This window comes from Panthera pardus, unplaced genomic scaffold (genome assembly GCF_024362965.1).
Source record: "Panthera pardus isolate Hobbes unplaced genomic scaffold, ASM2436296v1 HiC_scaffold_25, whole genome shotgun sequence".
Taxonomy (NCBI): Eukaryota; Metazoa; Chordata; class Mammalia; order Carnivora; family Felidae; genus Panthera; species Panthera pardus.
In genome coordinates, this window is record NW_026526821.1 from 32,271,755 (window position 1) to 32,288,311 (window position 16,557).

The 16,557-nt window shown below is 43.8% G+C and overlaps 1 protein-coding gene across 3 annotated transcripts in view; it reads right to left on the reverse strand.

Moving 5' to 3' along the window:
• FERMT1 (FERM domain containing kindlin 1) overlaps positions 1-16,276 on the reverse strand; it is a 35,427-nt gene extending 19,151 nt beyond the window's left edge. The window contains exons 1-6 of one of the 3 annotated variants that reach the window (XM_019462558.2): positions 16,030-16,276; positions 12,129-12,297; positions 11,259-11,492; positions 7,366-7,512; positions 5,591-5,804; positions 3,745-3,847 (exon numbers count right to left, since the gene is read on the reverse strand). In XM_019462558.2, the coding sequence (XP_019318103.1) occupies positions 3,745-3,847; positions 5,591-5,804; positions 7,366-7,512; positions 11,259-11,492; positions 12,129-12,279 (849 nt within the window). In that variant the 5' untranslated portion in view covers positions 12,280-12,297; positions 16,030-16,276. Of the gene's footprint in view, positions 1-3,744; positions 3,848-5,590; positions 5,805-7,365; positions 7,513-11,258; positions 11,493-12,128; positions 12,298-16,029 lie in introns of those variants that run through there. The other 2 variants (XM_053890421.1, XM_019462560.2) reach the window with 2 other exon arrangements.
• Between the last annotated feature and the right edge of the window lie 281 nt (positions 16,277-16,557).

Genomic DNA, 16,557 nt, shown 5'->3' on the forward strand with positions numbered 1-16,557 from the left:
AATTTTACGGCACTATACTGCAGTCAAGACACAACAACTAAAAAACACACACACACAACGCACACCAAAAACTAAACAATCTCTGCCCCTCCCCCCCCAAAGACCCCTGCTTAATTAACAGTCTAAAGACAAAAATCTAAAGACTATGTGCAGCCACTAAAATTTGAATTGGATTGTCATATCATATCTGTCTGTCTGCCACTCACTCACAGTGTCTACAATCCTAATGCTGTAGGACTTTTAGTGAGACTAAGTCAGATCACCTGATAAGGCTTTTCTCTCCAATGCAGTCAGTAAAGATTTCAAAAAATTAAAGCTTCCACACTTGAACAAACCTAATTTCCCCACCACTCCCTTGAAGCCAAGTAAAACAATTCCTTGAAAGAAAAAGTCACCTACATTTACAAATTGACATCAGGAGAACAGGATCTAGTAGAAGATGTTAGAAAGGACAGGCTAAGCCTGGCTCCCACTGAGGAATACTGGATTTCTCTGTGGAGCCAGCAGAGCTCTGGATTTTCTTCTTTGGAGGCTTGTTCACGTTCCCCCCTGAGGCTCTGGAACATCACAAGGTCCCAGGTTTTATGGGTCACTTATTTATTTTTAATGTTTACTCTTGAGAGAGAGAGAGAGAGAGAGAGAGAGAATGAATGAATGAGGGAGGGAGGGAGGCGCAGACCAAGAGAGGGACACAGAATCCGAAGCAGGCTCCAGGCTCTAAGCTGTGAGCACAGAGCCCGATTAGGGGCACGAACCCACTAGTTGTGAGATCATGACTTGAGCCGAAGTCGGACACTTAACTGACTGAGCCACCCACGCGCCCCTGCAGGTCACTTATTAACAGGCACCCTGACAGGTCTTTTTCTCTTTGAGAACTCAGTCCCTGGTTTTCCTAACTTAGAAACAAATGTTTCCCTTGATGGGGATTGCAAATGTTTCCCTTGGTGGGGATTGGCTACTCTTGCCTTCTCCTTGGCCCTAGATTTCCTTTGTCTTCTGGTTTACTGAAAATAGAAACCCCAGACTGGAAGCTGTGGTTTCTACCACCTCCATTGCCTGAATCCCTGTTTCTCCCCCTCCAGTCAATTCAGTGAACCCCTCTCTCTTTCCACCCAAAACCAATACAAACAAATAACAAAACGTGCCTCCCACAGTTTCACTCTCTCAGGAAAGGTTTACTATTTAGATCTAATCACTCAGGATTCCCTATTAGCTGTGAGGCGACTTTCAGTGTCCTCTAGGATTCTCATTGAAACTGAAGTGCCTTTTCTCTACTGAACCTTTAAAAAAAAATACTGTGAATTATTGGAATTATAAAAGTTTTTTTAATCCACACATTTAAATGGGGGAAAAGTAATACACAATGAAGAAATTCATTTTGAATGAATCCTAAAGGGACAAAATAATGTACAATAAAAAGTTAAGTCTCCTTCCCTTCCTTTCCCCCCACAAATGGTAGTTTCTCTATAGACTGTTTTGTTCCTTGTTGTTTTTTTTTTTTTTTTTCACTCGATAATATACCTTGAATATGTTCTACATCAAAAGAAACCTGATTCATTCTTCTTAGCTACAACACTGTATGGATGTATCATAAGGTCCTTAACCACTTCCCTGCTGATGGATGTTTAGGTAGTTTCCCATTTTCTTCCTCAAATTATGTAGCAAAGGCTGTTCTTGTGCAGACATGTTAATTCACATATTTGAGTATAACTGTGTATAAATACCAAGGAGTGGATTTGCCTGGTCAGAGCTATGTAGAATTGTAATTCTGATACATATTGTCAAACTGCCCTCCATAGGGATCAGATTAATTTGTACTTTGACCTACAAGCAGTGTACGAAGAGCCATTTTCCCAACACTCTTGCAAAGATAGTGCATGAAACTTTTTGATCTTTGTCAGTACAAGGCTAAAAGCCATTGTAGTTCCTTTTCTATGAACTGTGTGTTCCCATCCTTTGATCATTAGTCTACTGGGTTGTTGGTCTTTTTATTACTGATTTCTGGGGGCTCTCTATTAGGGGAATTAACCTTTTATCTGTATGTGTTGCCAAGACTTTTAAACTTTGTATATAGTTTCTTGGCACGCATAAAACTTTCATTTTTTACGAATGTACCAATGTTTTCTTTTATGGATGCTGGGTTTTGTATTTTTAAAGTATATTATTTTTGAAATTTTGTATATTCTAGTATTTTTGTATATCTGAGATTTCAATCAGTACCTGCTACCCCAGTGCTACAGCCTGCCTGCATCTCTCTTCTGAAAGCTGGAGAAGAGAAGCTCCCTGACCCTACTGCACAGTTTGGTTCCCATTTGTAGGGTGCCTTGTCAGCTTTACAATGGTTTTCTGGGTGATGTCTTTGTTCTTCTAGAGTTGATTGTAGGTTTTATGAAAACATGAACCACATCTTAAATTTCTGTACCCCTCTATCTACTCAACACATAGTAAGAACCTTCAATTAGGTTATATTTATAGCATTCCCTACTTTAGAAAGGGGGAGAAGGGAACGCTAAAGTGGTTGGGGATCACTGTTCTTATGCCCCAAAGCTGTATCCCCAAAGCCTGAGTCTTCCTGTCACCTTTGGGTGGACAGCTTCTATTTGGCTGTTTGATTCGAATCAGTTTTGTTCATGAGCCATACAGAGAGAACTGCTTACCAGTTAAGCAAACATGACATTCACAGTACCTTGAAAAAAAATCAAAACAAAAAAATCCCTTCCCTTTTAGGAAAAGCCGTAGGGTAGTTTCTCCTGAAAGTTTGGTTTTTTCAAAGAGCCAGAACTCGCTCTTTTGCCATGACTCAGTGGAAGTTATGCACTCTAGACACAAGCTAGGGCCATGGGCATTAAGTTGGATCTAAACCAAAGACTGAGCAGGAGCTCCACAGAAATGACAAGGAATAGGGCTTATTTTGAAGAAGATGCCAGTTAAGGAAGAAGTGGGAGCAGAGATGTGCCTTTGAAGACCAGACTTCAAATCAGGATCAAGGAGAAGACAGTGCCACGAGAAGCAGAATCACCACCATGCATGAGAAAAGGGTCTACACAGAAGAGGTGGCCTGAGGCATCCTCCTCAAACAAGTGCCTGGCAATGAACGGGAAAGAGCAATAAGCATGAAACTAGGATAAAACCATCCTGTGCGTGTGGAGGCTGGTGACTCAGTTTACATTTTCTACATTTGGCCAGTTAAGTGCTGACTTACAGCTCCACAGGCCACGCAGGGGTGAGGAAGGGGCAGAAATTCAGAGGATTTATTTCACCGCTCAGTTGGCCTAGTAAACTTCAGGCGGCAGGTGTGCACGTAATGGGAGTTGGTAGCCAGCTGGGGTACAGATGGTCCCTCTTCCCTGCAGTGGGGAGTGTAGTGTGCACCATCATGGGGCTTGTTCATGAGAACCTGCTCTTAACCTTGGCTTCCTTCCTAAGCATTAAGGATTCCGGCTCTGTGAGCCACTCTCCTCTTGTTCCTTTGTTTATGTAGATGGAAAGGGGCAGAGCACACTGTGCTGGGCAGGAAGACCCCCACAAACTCCTGCCAACTCAGGGGCAGCTGACCATACCTGCCAGAAAGTAAAAGACGAAAATCCAAAGACAGTATATATACATTGATCATTCTAACCCTACATAGCGAAACAGAAGATTATACACACGAACCCTACTTCTGATAACTAAATGACGCAATTTTACACTTCCATGCATTCACATTAAAGCAAAAGGAGAGACAGAAGAGAAAAAGTATCTTACTTTGGGATTCAAGTCAAAAAAAGTGTAGTATTTAAATCGTAACAGCAGCTGTTCATCCTCCTGGATGCCTTGTTCCATAAGGGAACGGGAGGAGTCCAGCCAACTAGAAAACAATAGGATGGGTTTTAAAAGTCAATCCATTTTACACACATATATTACAATATTACATAACATGTTTGTATACATACTTAAATTTATATACATGCATTTACATTTACATATACACGTATATATAAATGTACACGTGTGTGTGTGTGTGTGTGTGTGTGTGTGTGTGTGTGTGTGTATTTCCTTGAACAAAGTCCGAGTAATATAACCAAAAACCTGTAAGGGAGAGGACTTGATAATAACTTGTATCTGCATTTCATTTTATAGCTTTTACAACTTTCTAAGTGCTTTCTGTATATATATTTTGTTTACACAGATACTTTAAAGTAACCCAGTGAAGGAGCCAAGGCAGTTCTTATTTTCTCAGTTTTATACGTGAGAAAATGGAGTCTTAGTGACATTAAGTGATATGTTCAAGGTCATGTGCCTTGTTGTGGAGCCAGAATGAAAATCTGTACCTGCTGACTTCCCACACAGCCTCTCCTCTACACCAGCTGGTCCGACTCAATGCTGGGTCTATGTTATTGTCCAGAACTTTCTGTAACAATGGAACTATTCTATATTGCTCTGTCCAATAGAGTATCCACTAGTCACATGTGGCTACTGAAGATTTAAATGTGGCTCGTGCCACGCTTTAATTTTAATTAAATTCAAATTTAAATGTAAATATCCACATGTGGCTAGTAACCCCTATACTGGGTGGTACAGTTCTAGAGTTGAAAAATAAGTACTGGGCAATGGTGAGGGGTGGAGAGGTGGAGATGAAAAGTTAATAGCAGAACGAGGCAGGGATGAGTGATCCAGTACCACAGAATGAAGATGGCTTGAAAGTCTATTATAACAGGCTTTCGGCTGGGGGGGTGGGGAGGGGAACATAAGGATGACTGATGCAACCTCTGTCCTAAAGGAAGTGACAGTCCAGTGGGGGAGTGAGCATCGTAAGGTAGGAAATGGTGGCACGGGAGCGAGTAAGTGTCAGAACAGGAGTGCAAGGAGGTGAACCCATCCAGAATGGAGTTTCTGAGTAGGAGACAGTATGTAGCTGGGTCTTACAGGACAAGCAGGGGCTGGGTCGAGCAGGAAGAAGGAAAAGAATCTTGCAGCAGAGCAAAGGTAGTGATAGAAAGTGTGTGTGTGCACCGTAGGGGGAATGGGGTATGTGAGTGCACGGGATGGAGACATCTGCTGGGCCAGCTCTCATTGGGAGTAGAAGGCTGTGAACAAACTTGACTTTATGTGGTGAACAGTGGGGAGTGAAAGAAATGGTGGTTTGAGAAGTAGTCTGAGTGTATGTTCTGAGATGACTTCAAAGCTGAAGGACTCACTCATTCAAACACCTAACCGAAGATGTGGTGTTCCACAAAAGGCGATGAGGGCCAGGTGGGCCACCTTGGATCTCCCCACTGGCCCATGGGACCAACCCACTTATACACTGCTCTACATCCCTTCAAAAACACTTTGCACATCCACAGGGATGGAGAAGTAGTATTCACATAGGGCAATCCATTGAGTTACCAGAACACATAAATGTTGCCATACTTCAAATGTTCTTGCAGTGACCAAAGGTGGCATTTCTCCCTTCTGTAGCCAAAATCAGCACTGATTTTTGCTAATAGTGTACAATCCCCAGGCATGCTAACTTAAAAATTAAACAATCCCCTCTCCCCCACCTCTGTGGCATCTCTCTTACTGTATCAACACCAGTTAACAGAGAAGGAAAACGGAGCCATGTCCTTACCCTGCGTTAAGCTTCGTTTTGTCAACCAGAGACCGAGGCTGGTACATATCAGCCAATGCTTCTGGTGATTGGGGGGGCTGGCTGAATGCGAGGATGCTGCAGTTTTGTTCAGTCAAAGGGCTGTCACTGAACCATGTCATGGTGGATGACGCCGGCGTTCCATTGATGGGATCATATGTGGGAGTCATGGTTCTACTATATAATCCAGGACTTACTGCAAGGCAGAGGCAAGCTTGTACTATGACATGAGATTCAGAGGGAGGAATCTTTGGGAAAATAAATACTAACACTGCTTATGCTAAAATGGATTTTGAATTTAATTGTTTGCACTATTTAAAGTAAGGAGATGAGTCATGACAGGGGAGACGTTTTTTACCTCCTGGGAAGACTGAGAACTCACAGGCCGCAAAAGCTTCCAAAACCAACCCAGACAAAGGCTTGGGACTATCTCCTTCTCAATAAGTCAGAATTCTATTTGGGGCACCTGAGTGGCTCAGTCAGTTAAGTGTCCAACTCTTGGTTTTGGCTCAAGTCAGAATCTCATGGTTTGTGAGTTCAAATCCCACATCAGGCTCTCTGCTGGCAGTGCAGAGCCTGCTTGGGATTCTCTCTCTCTCTCCCTGTCTCTCTGCTCCTCCCATTTGTGTGTGCTCTCTTTCAAAATAAATAAATAAACTTAAAAAAAAAACCCAAAATTCTATTTCAGCAGTAAGTTTTGGCACCATTAGAGAACAGAAGATCTCACAGAATGCATGTACAGACTATAGTTTTGGGCAAATCCTTTAAACAAATAATAGTACTTGCCAGTTTTAAGAACATAGCTAGTTGATGGCTTATAAATCACATGGTTTGTGTAAGGAAAATGCAAATAATCCCTTTTACTCTTTGCATTGGGATATACTCTGTATGAAAACCTTTGATATTCTAAGCAGTTTGTTTTTATATAAAAAGACAAGGATATTGTCTTTCCAGAATTTTTACCTGCCCTCCTGTTACATGCCCAATGCAAAATTTATTTATTTAAAAAAAATTTTTATGTTTTATTTATTTTTGAGAGAGAGAGAGAGAGAGAGAGACAGACAACGTGAGCAGGGGAGGGACAGAGAGAGAGGAAGACACAGAATCTGAAGCAGGCTCCAGGCTCTGAGCTGTCAGCAGGGAGCCTGACGCGGGGCTCAAGCTCACAAACCGCGAAATCATGACCTGAGCCGAAGTCGGATGCTTATCCGACTGAGCCACTCAGGTACCCCATCCATATGCCCAATGCAAAATTTAAACTGCATTCAGAAAAGAATCACATGAAGATAGGATCAGGAAAAGTATATTTGAGTGATCCAACGAATCTCTTTTCTCCCCAAATTCACAGCCAATTCTCCTAAAGTTTTGCTTTCATCAGTAACATTATTTAACACAGTTAAAATAATGAGCTATACAGCAGGTAGAGCACACGACTCCTGATCTCAGGGTCATGAGTTCAAGCCCCACGTCGAGCGTGGAGCCTACTTAAAAAAATAATGAAATATAAAAAAAACCTTGTTAAAAAAATTCTGTGAGTTCTAAAATTAATTGCATATCCTTTCCTCATCACAGGAATCCTGCAATTTTAGTCCTTCTTTGGGGGGGGGGAGGGGAGGGGAGGAGAAGGGAGGGGAGGGTAGGAGAGGGGAGGGGAGGGAAGAAGAGGAGGGAGGAGCCGAGGAGTGAGATTTCTAGGGATTTAAGAAATCCTTGGATTCAAGCATGGAATAAAACAAAACACCTGTCATGAATCATACCTGGTGGACCTGAAGTCGTTGGAGACCCCTCCAGATTTAAAATATCTTCAATTATGGGCTCCTTGTTAGTTTTGTCTTTCTTTTTCTTCTTTTTAAAATAGTCACCAGAAGGCTTTAACAAGGAGAGTTCTTCTGATCTTCTAATGTCTAACAGACAAATGAATAAATATAAAGAAGGAAGAAAAACTATCAAAGAGTAAAAAGAAAATACCTTCTAAGACTCAGAGTCATGCTAGGCATCTGAAATAATTTCTCAGGAAATTCCTGAGAAGTAAATGGAACTAAATTGCATCCCTTTGGAAGAAATAGATGGGTGGGTGTGTGTGTGTGTGGGGGGGGGGGGGGTCAAAGATCAGAAGATTTAATCTAATAAAATTTCTAGTTGTTTTTTAACTTATTATGAAAATATTTCAGACATACACAAAGCAAAAGGAATAGTATAATGGCCTCCTCATGCTTTCATCACCCAGGTTCAACCACTATAAGCATTTGGCTATAATTTCCCCTCCCTCTCTTTTTTCTTTCTTCAGTTTTTTTTAAAATAACAACCAAGAACCCCACCATTTTCTTTCTTGAACATAGATCCCGAGAACCTTTCCCTTTCACTGTGCACAATCGCTAATTTCATCCCTGTGGCAGACAGTATTGGTGTCCTGCCCATCTCTTCTGGGCCCTCACCATTTCAGTGCACTCTGACCCGACTTCCAGTGGCAGCAAGGACAAGAGTCTTTCTGCCTGAGGGCTTGCTCTGGATGCCAGAGTGTGCACTGCCCGAATACTGATGCAACAGGCCACACAAGTTCAGAGAATTAACACTTCCAAAAACAGCCCTCAGTGACTAACATGAGCGGTATATTAATACCCCCAGTCCCTGACCCATTGGGTGGGATAGCTCTGAGGCATGTTTACATTGTCTCCCAGAAGCCCCCCAATTGCCCCCGAGTGTGATTTGATTGGTGATGCTCTCTTACTGAAGAGCTTCTCTTTCCAGTCTTACCTCCTCACCCCCAACCAGTGTTTTCTGGAATCTCCTCCCCCCAAAATAAATGTTTGTACTTGAATTCTTATCTCAGGGTCTGCTTCTGGAGAACTCAAACCAAGATGATTCCCATTTTTTCCCATTAGTCCAATATATTTATAACTGCCATTGCCAATCAGAGCTCCTGATAACCATGAACCACCATGAGCTTCTATATGATTCCAAGTGAAAGCCGAGGAATATGGACGTTAGAGTCTGTGAGCAGCTTTCTGGGAGGCAAATGCACTGATTCCATAGGTCCTGCCAGTTTTCAAACATTGCTTAGTGCTGAGGCTAGCAGTTCAGCTCCATCCTTTTCCTCTATAACTAACGATGCTTGATTGTCAGGTTGCAACACACACCTGTGCCCATTCCAAATGCATAATTTATATATGAGACCTGGAGATGAATCAGAATTTCCAGTAGAAGCATTAGAAACAAAACAAAACAAAACCTACATCTCCAAGCCCAAGATTTGTGTCTTGTCCTATCTGTGGGAAAACTCATCATATTACTAAATTTGATTTAGCTTCAATTGAACAGATATAAAAAAGGTGACTAAAAATGGCACATTGAGCCCTTTATGACTACTATGAAGACGTAATCTGGAAAAGGGAAGAACATCTGACTGCTTCTGTATATTTTGGAACCTCAAATTTTCAGTCCCAGCCATGATGTGTGTTTCCAGTCTACTATGGACTGGGTTTTATTTGATCATTTACTTTGTTTTCCAATCCTCATTGGAATATTACTGAAAACAAGGTGCCCTGGTGCTTGCCATTTGCCCACCATGTACCAGGGCACTGCTGAGGAGTTCTGTACTAGAAGGTTCCATTCATTTTTTCACTTAACGGTTAATGAGTAGCTAATGTGTGCCAGGCATTGTGCTAGGTGTTAGAACACAGGTAATGTGTAATGGCTTCTGTCTTCACCCTATTTAATACCACACCAGCCCCTACTGCCCACTGGAACTCCTAGTCCTGCACATACTGTCACAGCTTTTCTTTTTTTCTCTACCAAATATCTCCTTTTAACATCTTATTTTTTAAAATTTTTTATTAAAAATTAAAAAAAATTTTTTTTTAATGTTTATTTAGTTTTGAGAGAGAGGGAGCACAAGCAGGGGAGGAGCAGAGAGAAAGGGAGACACAGAATCCAAAGCAGGTTCCAGGCTCTGAGCTGTCAGCACAGAGTGGGATGCAGGGCTCGAACTCACGAACAGTGAGATCATGACCTGAGCCGAATGAAGTTGGATGCTCAACCGACTGGGCCACCCAGGCGCCCCCCGACCCCAAAATTTTTTTAATATTTATTTATTTTTGGGATACAGAATACAAGCAGGGGAGGGGCAGAGAGAGAGAGGGAGACACAGAATCTGAAGCAGGCTCTACGCTCCGAGCTGTCAGCACGGAGCCCGACACAGGGCAAGAACCCACGGAGCGCGGGATCATGACCTGGGCCGAAGTTAGATGCCCAACCAACTGAGCCACCTAGGTGCCCCAAACATCTTATTTTTAAATTAATGTTTACATTTATTATTTATTTTCTGCCTCTGTATCCTAGAATGTAAGCTCAGGCAGGGAAGGGATTTAGGCCTATTTTTATTGTTAAGCAATCTCTAGCACTCAACACAATGCCTGCCTAATCAATATATATTTGTTGAAGGAATGAATGAATAGTTTAATGGGAAAGATAGGTCACTCACTCATATATTGTATATACTATATTCAAATGCTGAATCTCAGCCTTGGAACCATAGAATGTACCTACACGCTTTCAAAAAATATGGAATAAGAACCATGATGCAGGGTTTACTTCCATTATAGAGGTTCCACAAATAAATGGTTTGGGTAGTGTTGTCCCTAATGACTGTTAAAGCCATAAGAATTAGTTTTCAGGGGCGCCTGGGTGGCTCAGTCGGTTGAGCGTCCGACTTCAGCTCAGGTCACGATCTCACGGTCAGTGAGTTCGAGCCCCGCGTCAGGCTCTGGGCTGATGGCTCAGAGCCTGGAGCCTGCTTCCGATTCTGTGTCTCCCTCTCTCTCTGCCCCTCCCCCGTTCATGCTCTGTCTCTCTCTGTCTCAAAAATAAATAAACGTTAAAAAAAATTAAAAAAAAAATAAATTCAGAATTAGTTTTCAATCCATAATTAAGTGTACTTTTCTCCTTAAACTCCACGAATAATTTTTGTGGATAGAATATTTACTAGAGCCAAGCGTTAGGAAAGCAGTTAAGACATTGCAACACTATTATCTCAAAATCAGTAAACATATATCAACTCTATGGTGGTAATGATTTTTTTTTTTTAACGTTTATTTATTTTGGAGACAGAGACAGAGCATGAACGGGGGAGGGTCAGAGAGAGAGGGAGACACAGAATCCGAAACAGGCTCCAGGCTCTGAGCTGTCAGCACAGAGCCCGACGCGGGGCTCAAACTCACGGACCGCGAGATCATGACCTGAGCCGAAGTCAGCCGCTTAACCGACTGAGCCACCCAGGCACCCCTGGTGGTAATGATTTAATGGAACTCTTGCTTGTTTGTCTTAAATATAATGATGATATTACTATGGCTTAGAGGAATGAATTTGTTTTGGGGGGGCGGGGATCTTAATGGGTCTGTTTCTTCTGTTTAAAGACTTCTTTGGAAATAGCTTTAAGCTTTGTGGAAGTGAATCTGATTTCCTCCAATAATGTTCCATTTGGTTTGACTCTACTTACATGGCTAAAGTCCCCAGAACCAGGCTTGAAAAGTATGCTTCCTAGTAAGGGAAATGTTCTGTAAAGCCAAATGCTTGCAGGCAGAAAGCACACATAATTTTCCTGCCCTCCTTTGCTAACAGTCCAAAGGGCACAGGGCCCCTCTGGGGTACTCACTCAGGATTTTGCAGATATCACTGACAGCTTTAAAAACCACAGCCGAGAAGCTGACACGCAATCTCACTGTCTTCACATTTGGCAGGCGGAGGCGGAGCATTTTATGCTGAGGGGTGAAGAGAAGCTTTGCATCTGCCTGGACTCCATATTTGTCCAGGGTCCAGTGCGTTTTCAGAAGCCAGCAATGCTTTTGTTCCCACCAAAGGGCAAAGTCTGACCAGTCTTGGGATACGTCTGCAAACATGAAAAATACGATGAAGTAGAATAAGAACGAACTTTAAGAGTCCATCCATTGTGTGCAAGAACTTCAACAAATGGGTCTTCAGCTCCCCATTCCCTTTTACCACCTAAGGCTTAACAAGCCTCAGCACCTCTTCAAAGTCTCTAAAGTGGGGTGGGTAGAAAACAGAGCCTGAACCTCATCACAGTGATATTTAAAAATTTTTTTAACGTTTTTTATTTATTTTTGAGACAGAGAGAGACAGAGCATGAATGGGGGAAGGGCAGAGAGAGAGGGAGACAGAATCGGAAGCAGGCTCCAGGCTCTGAGCCATCAGCCCAGAGCCCAACGCGGGGTTCGAACTCACGGACCGCGAGATCGTGACCTGAGCTGAAGTCGGAAGCTTAACTGACTGAGCCACCCAGGCACCCCCACAGTGATATTTAGATACAGTGAAAGAAACAGACACATCCTTTTGCAGGATCGTCTATTTCTCTTCCTCCTGTGGGGAGGGGGCTTGCTCTCTGAGCCATCGTAAGAAAAATAAACAGAAAAACTTAGATGATCAGACAGCCTAGATTAGCCATTTACTGTTAGTACAACAGAGAGGGTTTCAAAGGTAGGGAAACCATCAAGAAACGGGAACTTACTGATCTGTTCTACTAACTTGAGCATCAGCCCCCCAACATGCAGGTCTCCGGCCACTCTCAATGTGACATCTTTCTGCTCCTCCTCATTTGGATGGTCAACTCTGACGACGAGCTCCCAAGAAGCAGATGCAAAGTCCGTGGATGAGAGCATCGTGGCAAAAGCAGGTGTCTGCTGACAAAAAGTGAGACATGGATCAGAAAGTGAGAAGGAAACAGGAGCTTGCCAGTACATCCTGCAGGGCAAAACTTTTTTCCATTTTAGCCTCTTCTTCAGGAACTCTGCAGGGTTCCCCGTGCTCAATATTAAATTTAACATCTGCACCTTGAAGACAAAAAGTCTTATAAGGTCTCAAGCTTTCCAGATTTGTGTAACTTTATCTTTCTATTCCCCCAGGACCTATTTTTTTTTCTGTGCCTGCCCAATGCGTCAATCTTCATTTTCTGTCTCTATGGACTTTTCTTGACTTTCTCTGAACTACTGTGGCAATAGGCAACAAATCATGGCAATCCTTGATATCTTTTTAAACAATCACTTTCATGGAAGTATAATTTGCATGCAATAAAAATGCACTGATTCTTTTTTGAGTATAGTTGACAATGTTACATTAGTTTCAGGTATACAATATAAAGATTCAACAACTCTATGTTATGCTGTGCTCACCACAGAAATGCAGATTTTAAACATACAGTTTGATGCCTTTGTTATATACAAATGATGCCTCGATAAAGTTTATTTTAGAAAAGGATGCCATGAAAATCTTTATCTATCTATGTATATTATTACATTCCTCCTACAAATATTGATGACATCCTCTGGTATTAAAATTAAAAAAACAAAAGTATAGCAAAATAGTTTCTATTTCAGTCATATAATATGTAGTTTTACCTTAAATGCATATAAAGATATAGGTCATTAACAATTATTGCCAGGTATTTGATTTACTTGAGTTACCATTTTATATTATATAAGAGTTGGTAAATTCAGTGCATCAATTAAGTTTTTGGACAAAACTCTGGTAAAAGATTGAAAACAGGAATGACAGACACACAAAGCCCACTCTTCAAAACACAGATGGGGTGAGAACTTCAGACTCAAGAGTTTTCCTTTCGAGGAACAAGAATAAAAATGAGCTAAGCAGTATCACAACTGACATGTTTCAGGGGGAAATAGGAACACTGGGATCCAAAATTGGCTGAACTTAAAATGACAGCTCTGTCTTACTTTTTTTTTTTTTTTTAAACAGGGGACTCTGCCTTGGTGGTTTTTTTTTTTAATGTTTATTTATTTCTGAGACAGGGAGACAGAGCATGAGTGGGGGAGGGGCAGAGAGAGAGGGAGACACAGAATCTGAAGCAGGCTCCAGGCTCTGAGCTGTCAGCACACAGCCCGACACGGGGCTCGAACCCACTAGCTGTGAGATCATGACCCGAGCGGAAGTCGGTTTCTCAACCCACTGAACCCCCCAGGCAGCCCAGCTCTGTCTTACTTTTAAAACAGAAAGCACATTCTGCCCCTTCCCCGCTCATGCCCTGTCTCTTTCTGTTTCTCAAGAATGAATAAACATTAAAAAAATTTTTTTATAACAGAAAGCTCATGATACTACCTCTCCGGGCTATTTAAAGATTTAAAATAGGGCGCCTGGGTGGCTCAGTTGGCAAGTGTCAGCTCAGGTCATGATCTCATGGATCGTGAGTTTAAGCCTTGCATCGGGCTTTGTGCTGTCAGTTCAGAGCCTGGAGCCTGCTTCAGATTTTGTGTCTCCCTCTCTCTCTGCTCCTCCCCCACTGACACTCTGTCTCTCTCCAAAAATAAATAAACATTAAAAAAATTTTTTTTTAAAGATTTAAAATAAAATTATCAGGCATTTAAATGATAACACATCTTTTTCATTTTACTACATAGAGACGGCTTATAAGAGATGCATGTTTTCTTTAAGGCCTATTTTTTTTTTTTAACATGAAATTTATTGTCAAATTGGTTTCCATACAACACCCAGTGCTCATCCCAACAGGTGCCCTCCTCAATGCCCATCACCCACTTTCCCCTCCCTCCCGCCCCCCCTCAACCCTCGGTTTATTCTCAGTTTTTAACTTAAGGCCTATTTTTGAGAAACATCAGTGCACTCGAACTCCTAAGAAGGAGCTTCTCCGATGGAAAGTGCACAAGTCCGCTGGGCATCTATTAACCTGCAGATTCTGTTCAGCAGGTCTGGGGTAGAGGTGGAGACCCCGCATTTATAACAAGCTCCAGGTGACACTGGTCTGGGGCTCACACTTTTGAGTCCAGGCAGCCACGTGAACAATCAGCTCCAGGACTCAGTCCCCCCCGTCAATCTACCCCAAATCGATATTAAGCCAGGCACCATGGTGATACCTGAGAAACATTACTTTTAATAATAAGTAATAATGATACCACCAGTGTTATACCAGTTGCGTGTGCATTTGAAACTGTTCACGCTTGAAAGCATCAGAGAATCTCAAAATACACAAAAATGATACACTGCAAATCTGAACAGGCTTAGGACAGATTTCATTTGTTCAAATCAAGTTCAAGAGTTCAGAAGCAGCGCCTTGTGTTTTTATGACCAGAAGGAGCCCAGCGATGTAACGCTTGTACCTCTGCGTGCACAGAGGCACCTGCGGACACCTCTTGCGTGGACAGTGAATGCTATGCAATTGGGCCTAAACTCTCACTTCACTGTCATTATCAGGTTCAAGTATCATTTATTCTGTACTTACCCGGTGAAGTATTCTGTGTGAACCACGGAGTACGTGTTATCTTCTTTACCTGCTCAGCAATCCCATTTAGAAATGAGGAAACTCGGGCTCTGAGAGGTAAGGCAACTTGTTGGAAGTCACACAGCAAGTTAGATGGTGGAGCCCAGACAGAAATCCAGGTGTTTCTAGCTCCAAACTTTCAACCACTACACTGGAACACGTCCTTGACAAAGTTGCAACACCAATATGAAATAAAACTCTTACAACCACATGAGCTAAACTCTCAGGAGCCTTCACTAAGTGTTTCTACTAACATCTTTCCCAGTGAGGAGGCAATAAAGATAACTCCATAACTTGGCATTGAACTATTTGACTTCAAGACCCTCACAATTTCTAAAACGCTATGGTTTGAGGTTTAGGTATTTTGAAAAATTTGTACTTTTAAGCGACTCCTTACTGCTTGTTTCATGAGTATCAGTCATAGGTCTTTTCCTAACCTGGGCAGTCAAAACACTTCTCACCTAGGCAATACATGGTGATTCCCTTACAGCGAAATTCAGGCTAAAATTAGACAATCTGGTTTCCCCACATTCCTCTCCTATCTTTCTGCACCTTCATTTTTGAGAGAACTTCTCATCTGCAGCAAGCTGTTACTTGTTGAGGAGAGCAGCAAACTCCAACGGGGAAAGTACATCCAAGGAGACCAGAACGGGAAGCAAAGTGCACCAGCAGACCTGCCTTCCCTGGGTGAAGCCCAGCTGTCCACCTTGCAAACAGAAAATGCAAGAAAGAAGGACAGACATAGAGGCAGACAGGCGGCCAGACAGAAAAACGAGGGAAATAGCCCCTGATGCTTCCCCTAGAAGATCAGAGTGCCTGTCCAAAGGCCCCTGGGCCTGTCGGTTTGCAGCCCTGCAGGGTCCTGGGGCCAGGAGGTGTGTGGTGTGTGGCTAGAAACCTGCTCCTCGACCCATTGAGCGCAGCCCCTGCGGCTAGACGGAGAGTTTATTTTGCGAGACCAGATACGCAAGCCTGGGGAAAGTGGTCCCAAGCAGGGACATTACTTTTAATTCAGCACCTATTTACGTGAAAGGGGCTGCTGAAAAGAAGAGGTAGGGGTTTCGGGCATCGGTGGTGCCCGTTTCGGTCCCCCTCTCCGCCCCCGCCAGCCCTCGGCACCCACCTGCTTTCCGGCCGAGGGTGGCGTGCAGCCTCGCAGACGCGCACGTGGACGCCTGCGCCCCCAGAGCCGGAGCGGAGGCGCCCCCTGCCCCGCCGGCGCGCGAAGGTGGCGAAACTGGCGAAGCGGGGCGCCGGGGCCCGCGCTCGCGGAGGCGGCGGCTCCGCTGGTCTGGGCCGGCCGTGCTGCGCGCGGCCGCTGCGGGGAAGCTGCCCGTGACCTCCTGCCGAAGCTCGGCGCCCGCCTCCAGCGGGGCGCCGGGTGCGCGGTCTCCGCCCTGCGCGGCCCCCGGAGGCCGGGCCGAGGCAGGTGAGGGCACGCCCAGCCCCGGGCCTGCTGGGTCTCGCTCCCGGAGCGGAGAAGCGCTCCGCAGAGTTGTGAGGGCCGAGGGTGGCCGAAGGGCTGCGGCGGGATGGCGGGGAGAACCGGGGCGGACGCTCACCCTCTGCGCCCCTCTAGCGACCTTTCAGCTGACCCTCGCAGGCCGCCTCCAGTTTTCCCGGTTCCCCGAGGCCCCGCTGGGGCTAGCAG